Source organism: Trachypithecus francoisi, unplaced genomic scaffold (genome assembly GCF_009764315.1).
Source record: "Trachypithecus francoisi isolate TF-2019V2 unplaced genomic scaffold, Tfra_2.0 Lachesis_group13, whole genome shotgun sequence".
In the NCBI taxonomy this organism is placed as follows: domain Eukaryota; kingdom Metazoa; phylum Chordata; class Mammalia; order Primates; family Cercopithecidae; genus Trachypithecus; species Trachypithecus francoisi.
This window is the reverse complement of record NW_022681458.1, coordinates 33,397,842-33,412,977: the sequence shown is the minus strand read 5'-3', so window position 1 is coordinate 33,412,977 and position 15,136 is coordinate 33,397,842. Positions and strand designations below refer to the sequence as shown.

Here is a 15,136-nt window from a genome sequence, read left to right as displayed (position 1 = left end):
ATGGCACCACTGCACTCCAGCCTGGGTGACACAGTGCAACTCCGTCTCAAAAAAAATAAAATTAAAAAAACATTAGTGGGGTGTAGTGGCACACGCCTGTAATCCTAGCTACTCAGGAGGCTGACACAGGAATCGCTTGAACCCAGGGGGCAGAGTGCAGTGAGCTGCGATTACACCACTGCACTCTAGCCTGAGCGACAGCATGAGACCATGTCTCAAAAAAACAAAAAAATAACTGATCACTGTGTCTTGATAAGTTGCCGACTAGGATACGTGATCTGATTTAACTTAGAAAAAAAAATGTATCATACGTCACTTTATAAGATGGTTTGCACCTTGTGATATGCCAGTTATAAGCAGAAATGCTGACATATTTCAGTGGCCAAAGAAAGTTTGGGAGAGGGACATTGGACATGAATCTGTGACTTGAAGAACAAGTTGGTAAAATAAGTATCACTAAAGTTGCTCTTCTCCTTTGACTTTTAATTCTAGAAGGCAGTACAGCGACTTTGATAAATGGGAAATTGGGTCAGTTGAGGAAAAGTATAAATGCCACTGAAAAGCAGGTAGGTTCTCTGACAAATAGGGCATGGAAACTAAGTTGATAGTGGGGTGGTAACTATGGCATTTTTCTTCAGAGTTCTGTACCTAGGGAGGATTTGTTCCCTAACATGAGACTTTAAAAAAGGACTGATTACCTGGACTCATATTTATTTTCATTTGTAGGTATTTTGTTTAACTACTATAATACAGACCCCAGTGAAATACTAACTTTGGTATATTGTGAACTGAACTTTCACATCTTAATTACAAGAAAAAACACAAAATATCTGAAACATTTGATAGGAGTCTGGGGGTGAAGAGTTAAAAAAATGAAATATATATTTGAACCAAATTGTCATTTTTATAGGCCTTTTGGTTGCCTTTTGGCAATTTCATGTGTTTCATCCTAAGATGACCACTTAGGGCTCAGTGTTTCTGGTTAAAGAGAAGTTTTATACTGGCCCTTTATTTTACATTTCCTCTTTATGTAATAATCCATATGTCTATACATTATTGAAATCCAGCACTAAATCCTGGCTTTATAACAGCTCAAGGTTCATTTCTTGGTCTAGTTTTCCTGCATTTCCAAGTATACCTTGATTTTTTTTTTTTAAGCCAAAGCTAATTTTAATCAGAAAACAAATTCAGTCTTGATTCTGTGTTCAGGCTCTGCAGTGTTTCTGGGAACTAGTTTAGCCACAGTATGCAGGTTAACTAGAATCTTTCATCACCCAGCCTTTCTCCCTAACTACATTTAACATAGCTATGATGGACTCTCAGAACTCTCAAGCAGGCTTTTTTTTTTTTTTTTTTTTTTGAGACGGAGTCTTGCTCTGTCACCCAGGCTGGAGAGCAGTGGCATGATCTCGACTCACTACAACCTCCACCTCCCGGGTTCAAACGCTCCTTCTGCCTCAGCCTCCTGAGTAGCTGGGATTACAGGTGTGTGCCACCATGCCCGGCTAATTTTTGGGGTTTTCTTGGGTTTTTTTTTTTTTTTTTAGATGGAGTCTCGCTGTGTCAGACTGGAGTGCAGTGGCGCAATCTTGGCTCTACTGCAACCTCAGTCTCCTGGGTTCAAGCGATTCTCCTGCCTCAGCCTCCCAGGTAGCTGGGATTACAGTCGTGCGCCACAACCCCCAGCTAATTTTTGTATTTTTAGTAGAGACGGGGTTTCACCATGTTGGCTGGGATGGTCTCAATCTCTTGACCTCATGATCTGCCCGCCTTGGCCTCCCAAACTGCTGGGATTCCAGGCATGAGCCACCACACCAGCCTCAAGCAGGCTTATTGAGTATAGTACTACTTGGAAAAGACAGCTGGCAGAGAACTCTCCCAGGTAAGTGCTAGTTTCTGTGCAGAATCTGTAGATTACACCCAGTACCTCTCAACAGATTAAGGATTGTATTACCTTAAAGTCTAACTTCTGCCTACTTATCCATCTGGTAGACCTGGCTGGGACTGAGTGACATTGTGCCAGCAAGCAATACCTAGGAGCCCTTCAGTGAAGCCTGCTCCCCTTGGTATACAGGAGCAATCTGGTTTCTAAGGCAATTTCCATCTAACTATTTGACAAGTGAGAGAACGTGCACTTAAATGTGAAATTTTAAGAATGTTAGTTTGTGGTTTAGGATATCTAGGATGCAGGAAGAACAACTAACTGTGAAAGTGAAAATGGTATAGAAATTAAGAGGAATCCTGAGTCCAGTGAAAAAAGGTTAACAGTCTTTAAAAAGGGACAGGTTTAGCCGGGTGCGGTAGCTCACGCCTGTAATCCTAGCACTTTGGGAGGCCGAGGCGGGTGGATCACCTAAGGTCAAGAGTTAGGGACCAACCTGGCCAACATGGTGAAACCCTGTCTCTACTAAAAATAGAAAAATTAGCCTGGTGTGGTGGCACGTGCCTGTAATCCCAGCTACGCAAGAGACTGAGGCAAGAGCGAAACTCCATCTCAAAAAAATAAATAAATAAAAGGGACAGCTTTGGTGATTAACTGCTGTAAGGGAGCAAAGCAATTGGAATGTGATTAGGAAAATTCAGTAATGGTCCCAGAACCTAAGGTCTTCAATGGGCTATCAGTAGTATCTACTTCAAAAGACCTCAAAAGATTCCCAAATTAGACTGCTAGCTTTAAAGGAAAAAAAAACAAAAAACAAAAAATCTGTTGCTTCGTCTTCTTAACCTCTATTCTACAAATGTTTACCTGTCATCCCCTAGCTGGTGGCTCAGTGTGTCACCCCCTAGCTGGTCTGCTCGGTGTGAGAACTCTCTGACAAAGGCGGAGCTTCAAGTGTTTTATGCACCTTCCACCCGCTCCTTCACTTTTAGGTGAAGATCCTTAGGACCCTCCCTCAACAATATCATCCCAGCCTCACCCTGACCCAATGTGGCAATGCTTGATGTTGGTCACTGTGACCCACTGCCAAAGCATTAGCATCAGGTTCTAGGACATGCAGGTTTCATGAGGCTCACAGGCTAACAGGCCTCCTGTAATTCCCTTTCATCACCTATTTGAGCCCACCTGTGTTTCCCAAAGCAGCTGTTCCCAACTTACTGCACTTACCCGTTCTCCTGACTTGCTCACAACCCTAGTCATATATCCTCAATCTAGGCTGCGGACTAAGTGGCATCTGCACCTTCCAAAATCTACTATTTCCTCTGGCATTAGATGCCTTCTTTAAAGTAACCCTCCTCATCTAGTGGAGAGCATTCCATCTCCAACTCTAAAATCAACCTTCTATATCTACCCTCTTCACTACTTTATTCCCTTCTGCTTTAAAATTGCATTCATCTCCCCAGTTTGGGGATGCAGCAATTGTTGTCCAGTTCTTTAAATGTCCCAGTGATTCTCACGATGTGGTCCCCAACCCACCTGCTTCTCATCAGCTGAAAGTGCCTGTGAAAAACAAAGCTTCTCTAAAGGCAATGTGGTGTCCTGCACTGGATCCTGGAACAGATAAAGAACATTAGTGGAAAATCTGATGAAGTCTGCAGTTAATAGTAATGTGCCAAAATTGACTGCTTAGTTTTAACAAATGTTAACATTGGGAAATGAGTAAGGGGCATACAGAAACTGATTTTCGCAACTTTTGGTAAATCTAAAATTATTCCAAAATTAAAAGCTTATTTTAAAAAAAAAAAAAATAGCTTATTGTGCCCCAGAGCTACTGAATCTCAATTCCTGGGGCTGAGCTCTGGGAATTGATATTTTTAACATGAATCTCAAATGATTCTTAAGCAAATACAAATTTGAAAACCTAATCTCTCCATCTCCTTTCATTCCATGTCTGAACAGTGGCTTCCCCATTGTTTTACCTAACTTTGCCTTAATCTGAGTCAATCCTTTAAATCTTTTTAACCCTAAAATATAAATCCCCCTTTTCACAAATGAGAAAACTGAAATACTCAGAGATTGTGTCCAGGATCACATGACACATAGTGGTGGAGCTGGGATGTGAACTCCTAATAAGTCTGGCTCCCAAATCCATGCTCATAACCACTCTGCCTCTCAACCCTGTTACCATCCAAGGACAAACGAACAAGCTGTGTAAGTAAATCACTAAAAGAACCATTGTTACCAATATTACCCTGGGCCCACCTATTTCTGCAACCTTCTTTTTTTTTTTCTTTTGAGATGGAGTTTCACTCTTATTGCCCAGGCTGGAGTGCAATGGCGTGATCTTAGCTGACCGCCACCTCCGACTCCCAGGTTCAAGTGATTCTCCTGCCTCAGCCTCCTGAGTACCTGGGATTACAGGCATGGGCCACCATGCCTGGCCAATTGTAGAGACAGGGTTTCTCCATGTTTGTTAGGTTGGTCTCAAACTCCCGACCTCAGGTGATCTGCCCGCCTTGGCCTCCCAAAGTGCTGGGATTACAGGCGTGAGCCACTGTGCCCGGCCTATTTCTGCAACCTTCTAAGCCCAACAGTCCTTCTCTCTGTTCCAGCTTGAGGCTTTGCCTTTTGCCCCTTTTACCAATGGGGAAAAATGAATGACAAGAAAGCACGGGGAAGATGTGCTAACTACCGTGTCCTGGACATGTAAGGTACAGTTGCTCTTCTCTTAGGATTCAACTCAACTATATTTTCTTTCTTTTTTTTTTTTTTGAGACAGTCTTGCTCTGTCGCCAGGCTGGAGTGCAGTGGCGCAATCTCAGCTCACTGCAACCTCTGCCTCCCAGGTTCAAGTGATTCTCTTGCCTCAGCCAAGTAGCTGGGACTATAGGCGCACGCCACCATGCCCAGGTAATTTTTTGTATTTTTAGTAGAGACGGGGTTTCACCATGTTGGCCAAGATGGTCTTGATCTCTTGACCTCGTGATCCCCCCGCCTCGGCCCTCCAAAGTGCTGAGATTACAGGCGTGAGCCACTGTGCCCGGCCAACTCAACTACATATTCTAGTCTGCCTCTCCTAACTACCTTATGCATCAATCTAATAAAGTTCCTAGTGTTCACCTTGACGTTGAATTACACACTCTCATATTGCTAACTTCTTATTGGATTTATGTTGTCTCCTACAAATATTTTAAGCTAATTACCCATGTTCTCCGACATGCTTATGTCTCAGAGCATTGGTGGAGAACACTGACACACCAGGCATTAAAATGAGGTGGTGTTTGGTAGACTGGTGGCTAATCTGCATTTTGCCAAAGCAGCATCAGTAGAAGGTAGTCTGACAATATATCTCAGGCTCACTAAGCATCTGTCCAGATGATCAGGGAAGAGCCAGCTCAGTTTCACTGTCTCTTCTGGGCTCCCTCACTCGTATTTAGAGCGCAATACCAAGCTGCAGATCCCACTGCTGGATGATAAAGTTTTGGGAGTTCCTGCCCTCCAACCAGACACACAAAACAGCATCATCTCTAATTGGTTCAGTATAAATGGAGGGTTTATAAAATAGAATGCAAGGCCGGGCGCGGTGGCTCAAGCCTGTAATCCCAGCACTTTGGGAGGCCGAGTCGGGTGGATCACGAGGTCAGGAGATCGAGACCATCCTGGCTAACACGGTGAAACCCCGTCTCTACTAAAAAATACAAAAAACTAGCCGGGCGACGTGGTGGGCGCCTGTAGTCCCAGCTGCTCCGGAGGCTGAGGCAGGAGAATGGCGTGAACCCGGGAGGCGGAGCTTGCAGTGAGCCGGATCCGGCCACAGCACTCCAGCCTGGGCGACAGAGCGAGACTCCGTCTCAAAAAAAATAAATAAATAAATAAATAAATAAAATAAAATAAAATAGAATGCAATCTCAGGCAAAGTCTCTGTTCTTCCATGTATCTCCCTTCATCAAGTGAATCATGAGACAATCACAGGATCGGCAGGCGTGAGACCTAGGAAATATATTCCAGTAAAACATGTTTCTTAACTAGTTCTGTTTCTGGTGATTGCAATTTGCTTGATTTTACTTACTAATAAAATTTTTGCTGCTTATATTTTAAGTACATCTGAAAAACCTGATTATGAAGTTAGAATCCATACATCTCCTCAAATACTCTTAGAAAGCAGTGTCTCTCCATAAAAACATGAGGAGAAAAAGACTTCTACAGCATCTTTTTATTGTCTTTACCATTACTTTAATGCATTTTAAAATTTATCTACATTAATTGGGAACAAAGAAAAATAGACCTTTCTTTGTTTTTCATAAATAACTAATCTTCATATTTGATAAAAATCTCAAACCATTATTTTACCTTCCCACAAATATAATACATACAAAAGTTTTCTGAAGTAAGGTCAACAAATTAAGTATCTTGAGACTAACATAACCACATACAACTGCCGTTTGTACTGACTCCCAGGAACGAAGCAGAAAGAAAAACTCATCAAGCTGCTCTGGGTTTCCTTTTGTAAGTGTTACAGATTCAGAACTGTAATCATGTATCATCTGCCAGTAATAACGTATGGATTCAAATTGATTGTCTACCAAGAAAATATCACTGGCTCTGGGGTAACTTCTGGATTTAACATGACAGTGACTACTGCATGGGATAGGCACTACACATATATGGAAATCATAAAAAGTATTGAATGCCCTGGACTTGAACTACTGACTCGGTATGTGCCTCATTTGGCTCAGTAATAAATTCACCTGCACCAAACCCGTATCAAAAGTCACCAAATCTCTCATATATATATGTAATATATATTATGTATATACACAACCCACAAAACATACATACTATACAGTTTGTAACAACATGAAGTCATATTGTCTTAAAATGATGTACTCACAGACAGACTGTCCTGGCTGAAATAAATCCTATTGTCATCAGGCTGCTAGCTTTTGAGAGTCTTGACTCAGGTTAGCTACTTATATTCTGCCTACTCTTCACCCTTCTTTAATGTCTTGGCAGTTCTTTCAGAACCACCCTCCCCAATCCAGACAGATTTCTTTCCCAGGATCACTTGATTGGACTTTGGAAACAAGAAAGAGCATGCAGAGGGAGCAGGCAATTCTTAGCCACTGTCCCTCACACCTGCCTATATGTGTGATGTGCTGTGTCCTGTTGGCCACATTTAGTGTTAGAAAGCAGTTATTCAAAGCTTTGTCCCTCCTACCCCCCTTGGGCTTTCTGTAGAGCACAAAAGTGAAAGAAGCTTCTTTGGCAGGGGTAGCAGTTCATTAAAATATACAACTACATTTCCTAGCTCTGGGGTTCCCATTCTGTACTGGAGAGTGCAGGTCACGGATGCTGTTATTAAGGTTCGGTGTGTGATCCATGAGGTTTTCTCCTGGCAGCCAGTGTCAGGATTAGTGCAGCTCCAGCCCAGGAGGAAACAGCCTAATGAATACCAACTTTGAAACAGTGCTGTCGGCACGTTATTTAAGCTTGTACATGTGCACAATTACACACAACACATACAAGGGCCTTGGTCACTGGCAATGGTCATGAGAAAATATGACAAAGGTTTGCAAGGATAAACCAATAAGGCACCAAGAAAAATTATTTCCAGTCAATTTGACCATTTCAAAATATAAGAAGGGAAATCATAGAAATTAAAAAGATTTCCTAAAATCGGGTCAGCTGATTCACTGAGAGGTCCCATTAGTTCCTTTACACAACTTACCTAAATCGAATCCTCACCCGCTAAACTATGAAGTGAGGTACTGCTTAAAATCAAACTGAAAGGGATAGCCCTGAAGCTGTACACATAAGAGACTCCAATGGGCCCTAAGTCCTCCCCAGCTTCACAAAGCTGGCTGTGAAGAAGTTGCAGAACTAACTACTCCATAACCTTTTATTTTACAATTGTTTTCGTGAGCATGACTTGTTTCCACAATCAAATGCAAACTGGGGAAAGTTAAGTCTATGGATGGAAACAGGGGGTGGCCGTCAGTAGATCCAGTTTCCCTCCCCTGGGGTGGCTGATATCAGTAAGACTTAGGGAAGCAGGTGGGCTTTTATCTTTGTCTCTCTTAGGGGATGAGGGAAGAGAGGGACAGCAGAGGTGAGAACAGAGACAAAGAAGTGCCTCTGAAAGTTGCTCTGGAATTAGACCCCAAAGATCCCAACTAATATTGGCCCCGCTTGAGCTTAGCATCCTTTTGTTTTAACTGGCTTATTTTTAAAGTAAATTAGTTGTTCAGCATGTTGCTAAAAAAAAAAAAAAATTCTAAAAATGAATTAAATCACTTTCATCCACTTCATCCCACAACTTTTGGATACACTGCGCATCATTTCTAGATTTCTCCACAAAGAAGGAGGGACAACTCAAATTAGGCACAATGACTGAAGGCAGCAGAGCAGTCTGTGTACTTTCTGGGAAGACATACGAAATGAGGGAAAAGGTCAAGGTGATCAGAAAAGGTTCTCTCATTTGAAAAACAGGAGAGGAATTGGCACTCAGTCAAGGGATCTATTTCAAGATTCTAGGAAGAGGCTTCTTCCTAGAAGAATAGAGGAATGAAACAGGCACAAAGTTCTGTAGCTATTTGTATGAGGTTTTGTAGAATCCACGGAAATTTTAATTTTAATTCAGAGGATGAGTTGGGTAAGAGCAGTGCATTCTGATAAATGTGAAGTTTTTGAGAGTCCTTAAAACTTCAATACTAGGTTTCTTCCCACTAGTGAAGTGTTGAAATTCCCTCTGGGAACTATGCATTTGTCTAACATCCATGAAATAAAAATGGACCTAGGCTTACATTTTACTTTTCCAGCTTTGGTGTAAGTGAATTACAAATGCCTAGACTTCAGTTGTTTTCCTAGACAGGACTTTCTCAAATGTTAATTGCTCTGGTCATTTTAGCTTCCTAAATTTAGTCCCCAATCCTGGTCATTGGTATTTTGCTGGCTGAGGCACTGTCACTCCCTTCCCCAGTAATGGCCCCACACTCTTCATGAATGAATGCTTAAACAGATTAGGAAAGCAAACAGAATTTTCTAATAGCAAAGAAACCTCTGTGTGTGTGTGTGTTCATCAATATAGGCTTTCATAATGAATGAAGGAATAGTTAAACAGATTAGTAAAGCAAACCAAATTCTCTAATTGCAAAGTGTGTGTGTGTGTGTGTGTGATCAATATACAGGCTTTCTCAGAAGAGGAAGAAAACTATAGAGGTAGCACTACATTGATCTATATTTTAAAAGGTTGTGCAAGCATGTTGTGGGTCTCTTTTGTTTTCAGAGACGGCAGAGAGCAACGTCTTGCTGCTTTTGGAATATCTGGCTATAAACTAGTCCAAAGTCCAGGGACACTTATTTTCCCTTATTTGGGCCAATGTTTGTTCACAGGTAGCCAGCCTCCCTCCCCCAGTTCAAGCACTTCATTCAAGGGTGGGTGTGGTTTCTAATCACAGCTCTCCAGGAGAGGAGGAATAAGAAAAGCAAAAAGGCTGTTTAACATGATAAAGGGGGAGGGGTGGGGGGTGCAGCAAATAAGTGTTGGAAATTTACTTTAATTATTGGAAGTATATCCATTTTAGTCCTTACATTTAAAAAGGAGCCCCTGTTGGCAACTATCGCTAAGTACTGTCCAGAGGGAGTGGGTTTATACTTTTGCCAAAATTATAACACAAGTTCCTTTAAAAACAAACAAAAAAAAAGCGATGACTGAAGCCTAAGAACCACGCACTACCTCTCAGGCACAGAGCTGCCATCTCACCAGCCTAAAATTCAAGCTCCACCAATCACCATCGCTCAGGTTCTCACTACTGCAAATATTTATGCCAGATCCTCTATAATGCTACCTCTAACTTATTCAAGACACAACGATGGTGCTGTTAGGAGTGAGAATTATTACAAGCACTACAGAAAAGAAACTGAACCTCCCTCTATAAACACAGCCAAGGATGAACACAAAATCGCTAAGCACTCCCTAACCTTGTCACTCTGGAGAGGCCCTGAGCACATTATGCTCCCCTCCTAGGTATGACCTGGGGCTATAAACTGCAGCTCACCTTAAATAATCATGGATACTTTAAGCAGTAGAAGGAAAAAGCACACCCAACAACTTCCCAGTCACAGCAACCGAAACGTTCACTGTTCACATTGTTTTTTTAAAGACACACATATAGGAAATATATTTTCCCAATTGAGACCACAGTTCAAAGAAACCTGAACCAAGTGGAACTTCATTACAACGCCAACCTTAGGATTGTAAAGCCCCCAAAGCAAAGGTAAATTTTGTTGCCAAAATGCAACAAAGTTACAAATTAAGAAAAATACATATAAATTAAAAAGAGGGTTCCCATAAAGAAGGCAGTAAGAAACGCAAAATAGAATACACGTGAGCTGGGCCTCTTGGAGAAGACCTGGGACAGGTTCTTCCTCGAAAACGCCCCTCTTCCCTCTCTCCAAGTCGCCGCGGGAGGGGGCAACAGCACCATGAAGGTAAACGGAAGTGACCTTGGCAAAACTACCAAACAAAACGCCCCCCTCCCCTCAGCTCTTCGGCCGGGTCCCTCGGCGGCAGCCTCCTACACGTGCGACAGGGACACCTGCTTGTGGTAGGTGGCGGCGGGGCCTGGCGGCCCGGTCCTGCCTGTGAGAGCGGCGCTCGCCTCGGGGTAGTCCCCAGCGGCCATGGCGCCCCCGCTCTTGTGGCCGCGCCGCGGGCGGCAACAGCAGCGGCTGGTGAAACGCCGCCACGACTCCACCGTCTTGCCGGACCAGATCCAGACGCCCGACGTGATGCCCACCACCAGGCACATGAAGTACTTGAGCATGAGCACCCAGTACTCGGGCTTGGCGCGCGGCTGGCCGGCGTCGGGGCCCGGGCAGGCGCAGGTGAGCGCCGCCTCCCAGCTCTCGCGGTAGTGCTGCTCGTACAGGTAGCAGGCCACCACGATGCTGGCGGGCACCGTGTAGAGCAGCGTGAAGATGCCGATGCGGATCATGAGCTTCTCCAGCTTGTCCGTCTTGGTGCCGCCCTGCTTGATGACGCTGCGGATGCGGAAGAGCGACACGAAGCCCGCCAGCAGGAAGAGCGTGCCCACCAGCAGGTAGAGCACCAGCGGGCCCAGCACGAAGCCGCGCAGCGAGTTCAGGTTCTGGTTGCCCACGTAGCAGATGCCGGCCACCGGGTCCCCGTCCACGGAGCTCAGCGCCAGTGCCGTGATGGACTTGACGCTGGGGATGAGCCACGCAGCCAGGTGGAAGTACTGCGCGTAGCCCGCGATGGCCTCGTTGCCCCACTTCATGCCGGCGGCCAGGAACCAGGTGAGCGACAGGATGACCCACCAGATGGAGCTGGCCATGCCGAAGAAGTAGACCAGGAGGAAGACAATGGTGCACAGCGCAGGGCCCGTGGTCTCGTAGTGTATGTGGTTGTGCTCGCGGCTGCAGGCCACGCTGGCATGGCCCACGACCAGGCGCACTAGGAAGCCCAGCGACACGCACAGGTAGCAGGCTGACAGGAAGATGATGGGGCGCTCAGGATAGCGGAAGCGTTCCATGTCGATGAGGAAGGTGGCCACCGTGGTGGATGTGGAGATGAAGCACAGGACCGACCACAGGCCGATCCAGAAGGTGGCGAACGTGCGCTCGTCGGCACTGAAGGACGGCTGGTAGCAGGGTACCGCGCAGTTGGGCACCTGGCCCGTCCGCACCTTGTTGTAGAGGGGGTGTGACTCCTTCAGGATGGGCACGAAGGGCTCGCGACACTTGCACACGGACGGGCCCCCAGCGGGGCATTCGCCCCCAGAGGCCGGCGCCCCTGGCGGGCCTGGAAGGGTGGGCTTGGCTGGGAAAGGCCTGGGGGGCGCCGTGGTGGCCTCGCTGCGGTTGTAATCCATGCAGAGGACCTCGGCGTCGCGGCCCAGCACCGGGAGGCGGTCGCAGCTCATGCGCTCGGGCCAGGCGAAGCCGTACTGGCGCATCAGCGGCGAGCAGCCGGCCTTGGCGCGCTCGCACACCGAGCGGCAGGGCGGCAGCGGCTTGTGGTAGTCGGGCAGACAGATGGGCGTGTACATGGAGCATAGGAAGAAGCGCAGGTCCGGCGAGCATTGGATCTCCACCAGCGGCCAGAACTGGTGCACCTCCAGGCCTGCCTCGTCCTGCGTGTCGTGGTTGAACTGGTTGGGCATGTGCGTCAGGTTGTAGCCGATGCCGCGGCACATGGGCACCGTGATTTCCTGGCACACCGGGGCCTTGGACGCGGCGGCCGCCCGGCCCACCAGCTGCGCCAGGAGCAGCAGCAGCAGCGAAGGCGGCGCGGACGGGTCAGGCCGAGCCATCGCCCCCTCCCTCCCCTCGCCTCCAGCAGCCCGCGAGGGACCGACACAGGCAGAGGAATCCGGGCCGGGGCTTCTCCCTCCGGCGTCTCGTGTGTTGCACCGGGGCTGGCAACCTGTTGGTTGCTTTTTCCTTTAAAAAAAATTCGTCCAAAGATAAACTGCTTCGGGAAGGCGCTGCCTCCGCTGGCAGCGCTCCGCTTCTAGCCGGATAGGGACGAGGAGAGACGGTTAGGGCTCGGATTCCAGGGAAAAGACTCTTTAAAAAAGAAGGGGGAGAAGAAAGATTGCAATCACTCCCTGTTGGAGGAGCGTCAACGGTTCGGTCCCCGCGAGCGGTCTCCAAATCTCTAAGTTAACCCCTTTCCTTTCCTCCCCGCTCCGCCTCCTGGAACCAAACTACTGACTCCCCCACCCTTTCTTTCCAAGCTGGGCCCTCCAGGCAGTGCCCGGAGACCAGAACCCTCAGCCTCCCGGAAAAGGGCACAGGAACTGGGAGAAGAACAGGGAGAGACGGAAGACTCTCACCTCCACGGATCCCGCCGAGAGAAGCAGACAGTCCTCAGCCAGCCTGGGTCCTCCGTCCCTGGGTCACTCCGCTGAGAAGCGCGAATCAGAGCCGGGCTGGCGCCGAGAAAGTTTAGCGACAGGCTGGGTACCCGTGGCAGCGGCACATGGCAGCAGGTGGGGGCGACTCAGAGAGGGGGGCACCCCCAGAACAGGGGCGGCGCAGGCCGGTCACTCGCCCTCTCCTCCTCGGGGGCCCCCCGCATGATCCAGACGGAGCTGGGCAGGGGCAGGCCGTGCGTTCTCCCCGGGGCCGGGAGCCGGACGGAGGGCGAGCGCGCCTGGCAGCACCTGGGCGGAAGGAAGGCGGGAGGCGGGAGCCGTGGGACCCCGCCGCCTCACAGCACCGCGAGCAGCCGGCGCTGGCCCGGCCGGGACTGCATGGTGCGCGCCGGCCGCCGCGTCCCGCCCGCCGCTCGCCTCCTCCCCTGCAGGGGGCTCCGCGCTCCAGTGGACTCCTGGGGGCGGTGGCGACGCTCTCGGGACGTGCCCTGCTCGGCTCCTCCCCCGCGCTCTCGCACCCTTTAGTCCACCTCCGGCGAGCACGGAACCGCGCGCGGCGGCGACCACAGAGGACTCACGGCCGCAGGCTGGCTGCCCTCTCCCGCCCCGCCCGGGTCACCTGCTTCTAATGCCCGCCGGGAGGCCCCGCCCCGGCCCCGCCCCCTCAGGCCCGGGCGCGGTTGGTGGGCCGCCTCGCCACGCTCTCCTCGCGTCCCCGCCCACTGCCCCGCGGGCTCGGCCTTTCCCCCGGCGCCCTCTGGCCCCGCCCGGAGCGGGCAGCCAAGGAGCGCTGACCAATCGCAGGCCGGGAGGCGATGGAGGCGGGGCGAATGCTAATCATGCCGCTCTGGGAACCCGGGCGGGAAGCCCTAGCTAGAAGTACCTCTGGAGTTCTCTGCTGGCGCCCTGGGTGCAGGACTCACTCCTGTAACATCCTGGCTTATGCACCTTTGCTCCCAGGGCCTCTGCCCTTTTCTACAGCTAAGCGTCCTTACAGAGTTCAGTGCTTCTTTGAAAGAATTGCTCAAGGAATCATTCTTAGGCGTGGCTGTCTCCCTTCTGCGCTGTCTTGGAACTGTGTGAAAGAAGAGAGAATACTTACTGAGCCCTTTCTGTGTGCCCAACAAAGTGTTAATCGTTTACATCCTTTTTTTTTTTTTTTTTGAGGCGAAGTTGCTCTGTCGCCCAGGCTGGAGTGCAGTGTCGCGATCTCGGCTCACTGCAACCTCCGCCTCCCGGGTTCAAGCGATTCTCCTGCCTCAGCCTCCCGAGTAGCTGGGATTACAGGCGCGCGTCACCACGCCTGGCTAGTTTTTGTATTTTTAGTAGAGAAGGGGTTTCATCATGTTAGGCTGTCCCTCGAACTCCTGACCTCGTTATCCGCCCGCCTCGGCCTCCCAAAGTGCTGGGATTACAGGCCTGAGCCACCGCGCCCGGCCCGTTTACATCTTAAGACAAGGTCTCACTCCTTGCAACAATTCTGCGGCAGGTACTCCCTACAGGTGAAGAAACCGAGACAGACTTGGCCAAGGCAACCGAGCTAGTCATAGTTCCCGCAAGAAAGGGCGACCTCGGCAAGCAAGTTCACCTCCGTATTCCGATCTCCTGCCATTCGCCGCCCAAATGGCAACCCGGGGATTCGAACCCACGTAGTCTGGCAGCGGCATTCACCATCGTAGCCACCCCTCCCCCCGTACTATCGAAGCCTCCCTGGCTTCGACCTTTACTTTTGCATCTCTTAACAAACTCTTGTTGTGACAAGAAAGTGGATTTCTTTCTGCCTTTAGAAGACCCAGAAAGATGTGAGTCCTTTATTAGTCGTGGTTTATAATCCCAGGCAGTTCCGAAGTCGCCCGCAGAGAGAAGCGGTACCAACCCAGGGCTCTATGCTGGGCACGGCGCCGGCCTCCGTGTCCCCTCCGGTCCCCGGCTGCCTGCTGCTAAGCCGCGCACTCGCGCGCCCTGGGGGGTCAGAGGGCGCACGGCTGGCGGGGACACGGCGGCGCTCTTCAGTTGCGCAATTATGCTACAAGTTTTAAGTGTCCTAAAAATGCCTCTTTTCTATGTATTGTAATTAGATTGGAAGACTGAGGTATTTAGCATACTTGAAATACATTCACACGCCTAGGAAGAGGATTTAAATTGTTTCCTTCTCCCCAAACTCTTCCTTTCACTGGGCAAAGGGCGAAAATAGGCAAGAGGGCCTGGGGACACTTGAAGGAATAGGGACTGGACTAACTGGACTAGATCCAGATCAACCGCGGGTTACTGTCGATCTCCTGTCCCGGATCCCATTGGCACAGGTTGGAAGAATAAATTGCGGAAGTGCCACTCCCCTCCTGCGTATCAACAACGC

At 48.8% G+C, this 15,136-nt stretch overlaps 1 protein-coding gene across 1 annotated transcript; it reads right to left on the bottom strand.

Annotated features, from left to right (window-relative positions):
• Nucleotides 1-6,077: 6,077 nt before the first annotated feature.
• On the bottom strand, nucleotides 6,078-13,409 carry FZD5 (frizzled class receptor 5). Its single transcript, XM_033230504.1, has 2 exons — nucleotides 12,739-13,409; nucleotides 6,078-12,469 (listed from the first exon to the last, which is right to left on the bottom strand). The coding sequence occupies exon 2, from the start codon at nucleotides 12,211-12,213 to the stop codon at nucleotides 10,456-10,458; it is 1,758 nt and encodes a 585-aa protein (XP_033086395.1). The 5' UTR covers nucleotides 12,214-12,469; nucleotides 12,739-13,409; the 3' UTR covers nucleotides 6,078-10,455.
• Between the last annotated feature and the right edge of the window lie 1,727 nt (nucleotides 13,410-15,136).

Bases quoted from the DNA above. Each gene is read 5' to 3' on its own strand.
- FZD5 (XM_033230504.1), bottom strand. From the start codon at position 12,213: ATGGCTCGGCCTGACCCGTCCGCGCCGCCTTCGCTGCTGCTGCTGCTC.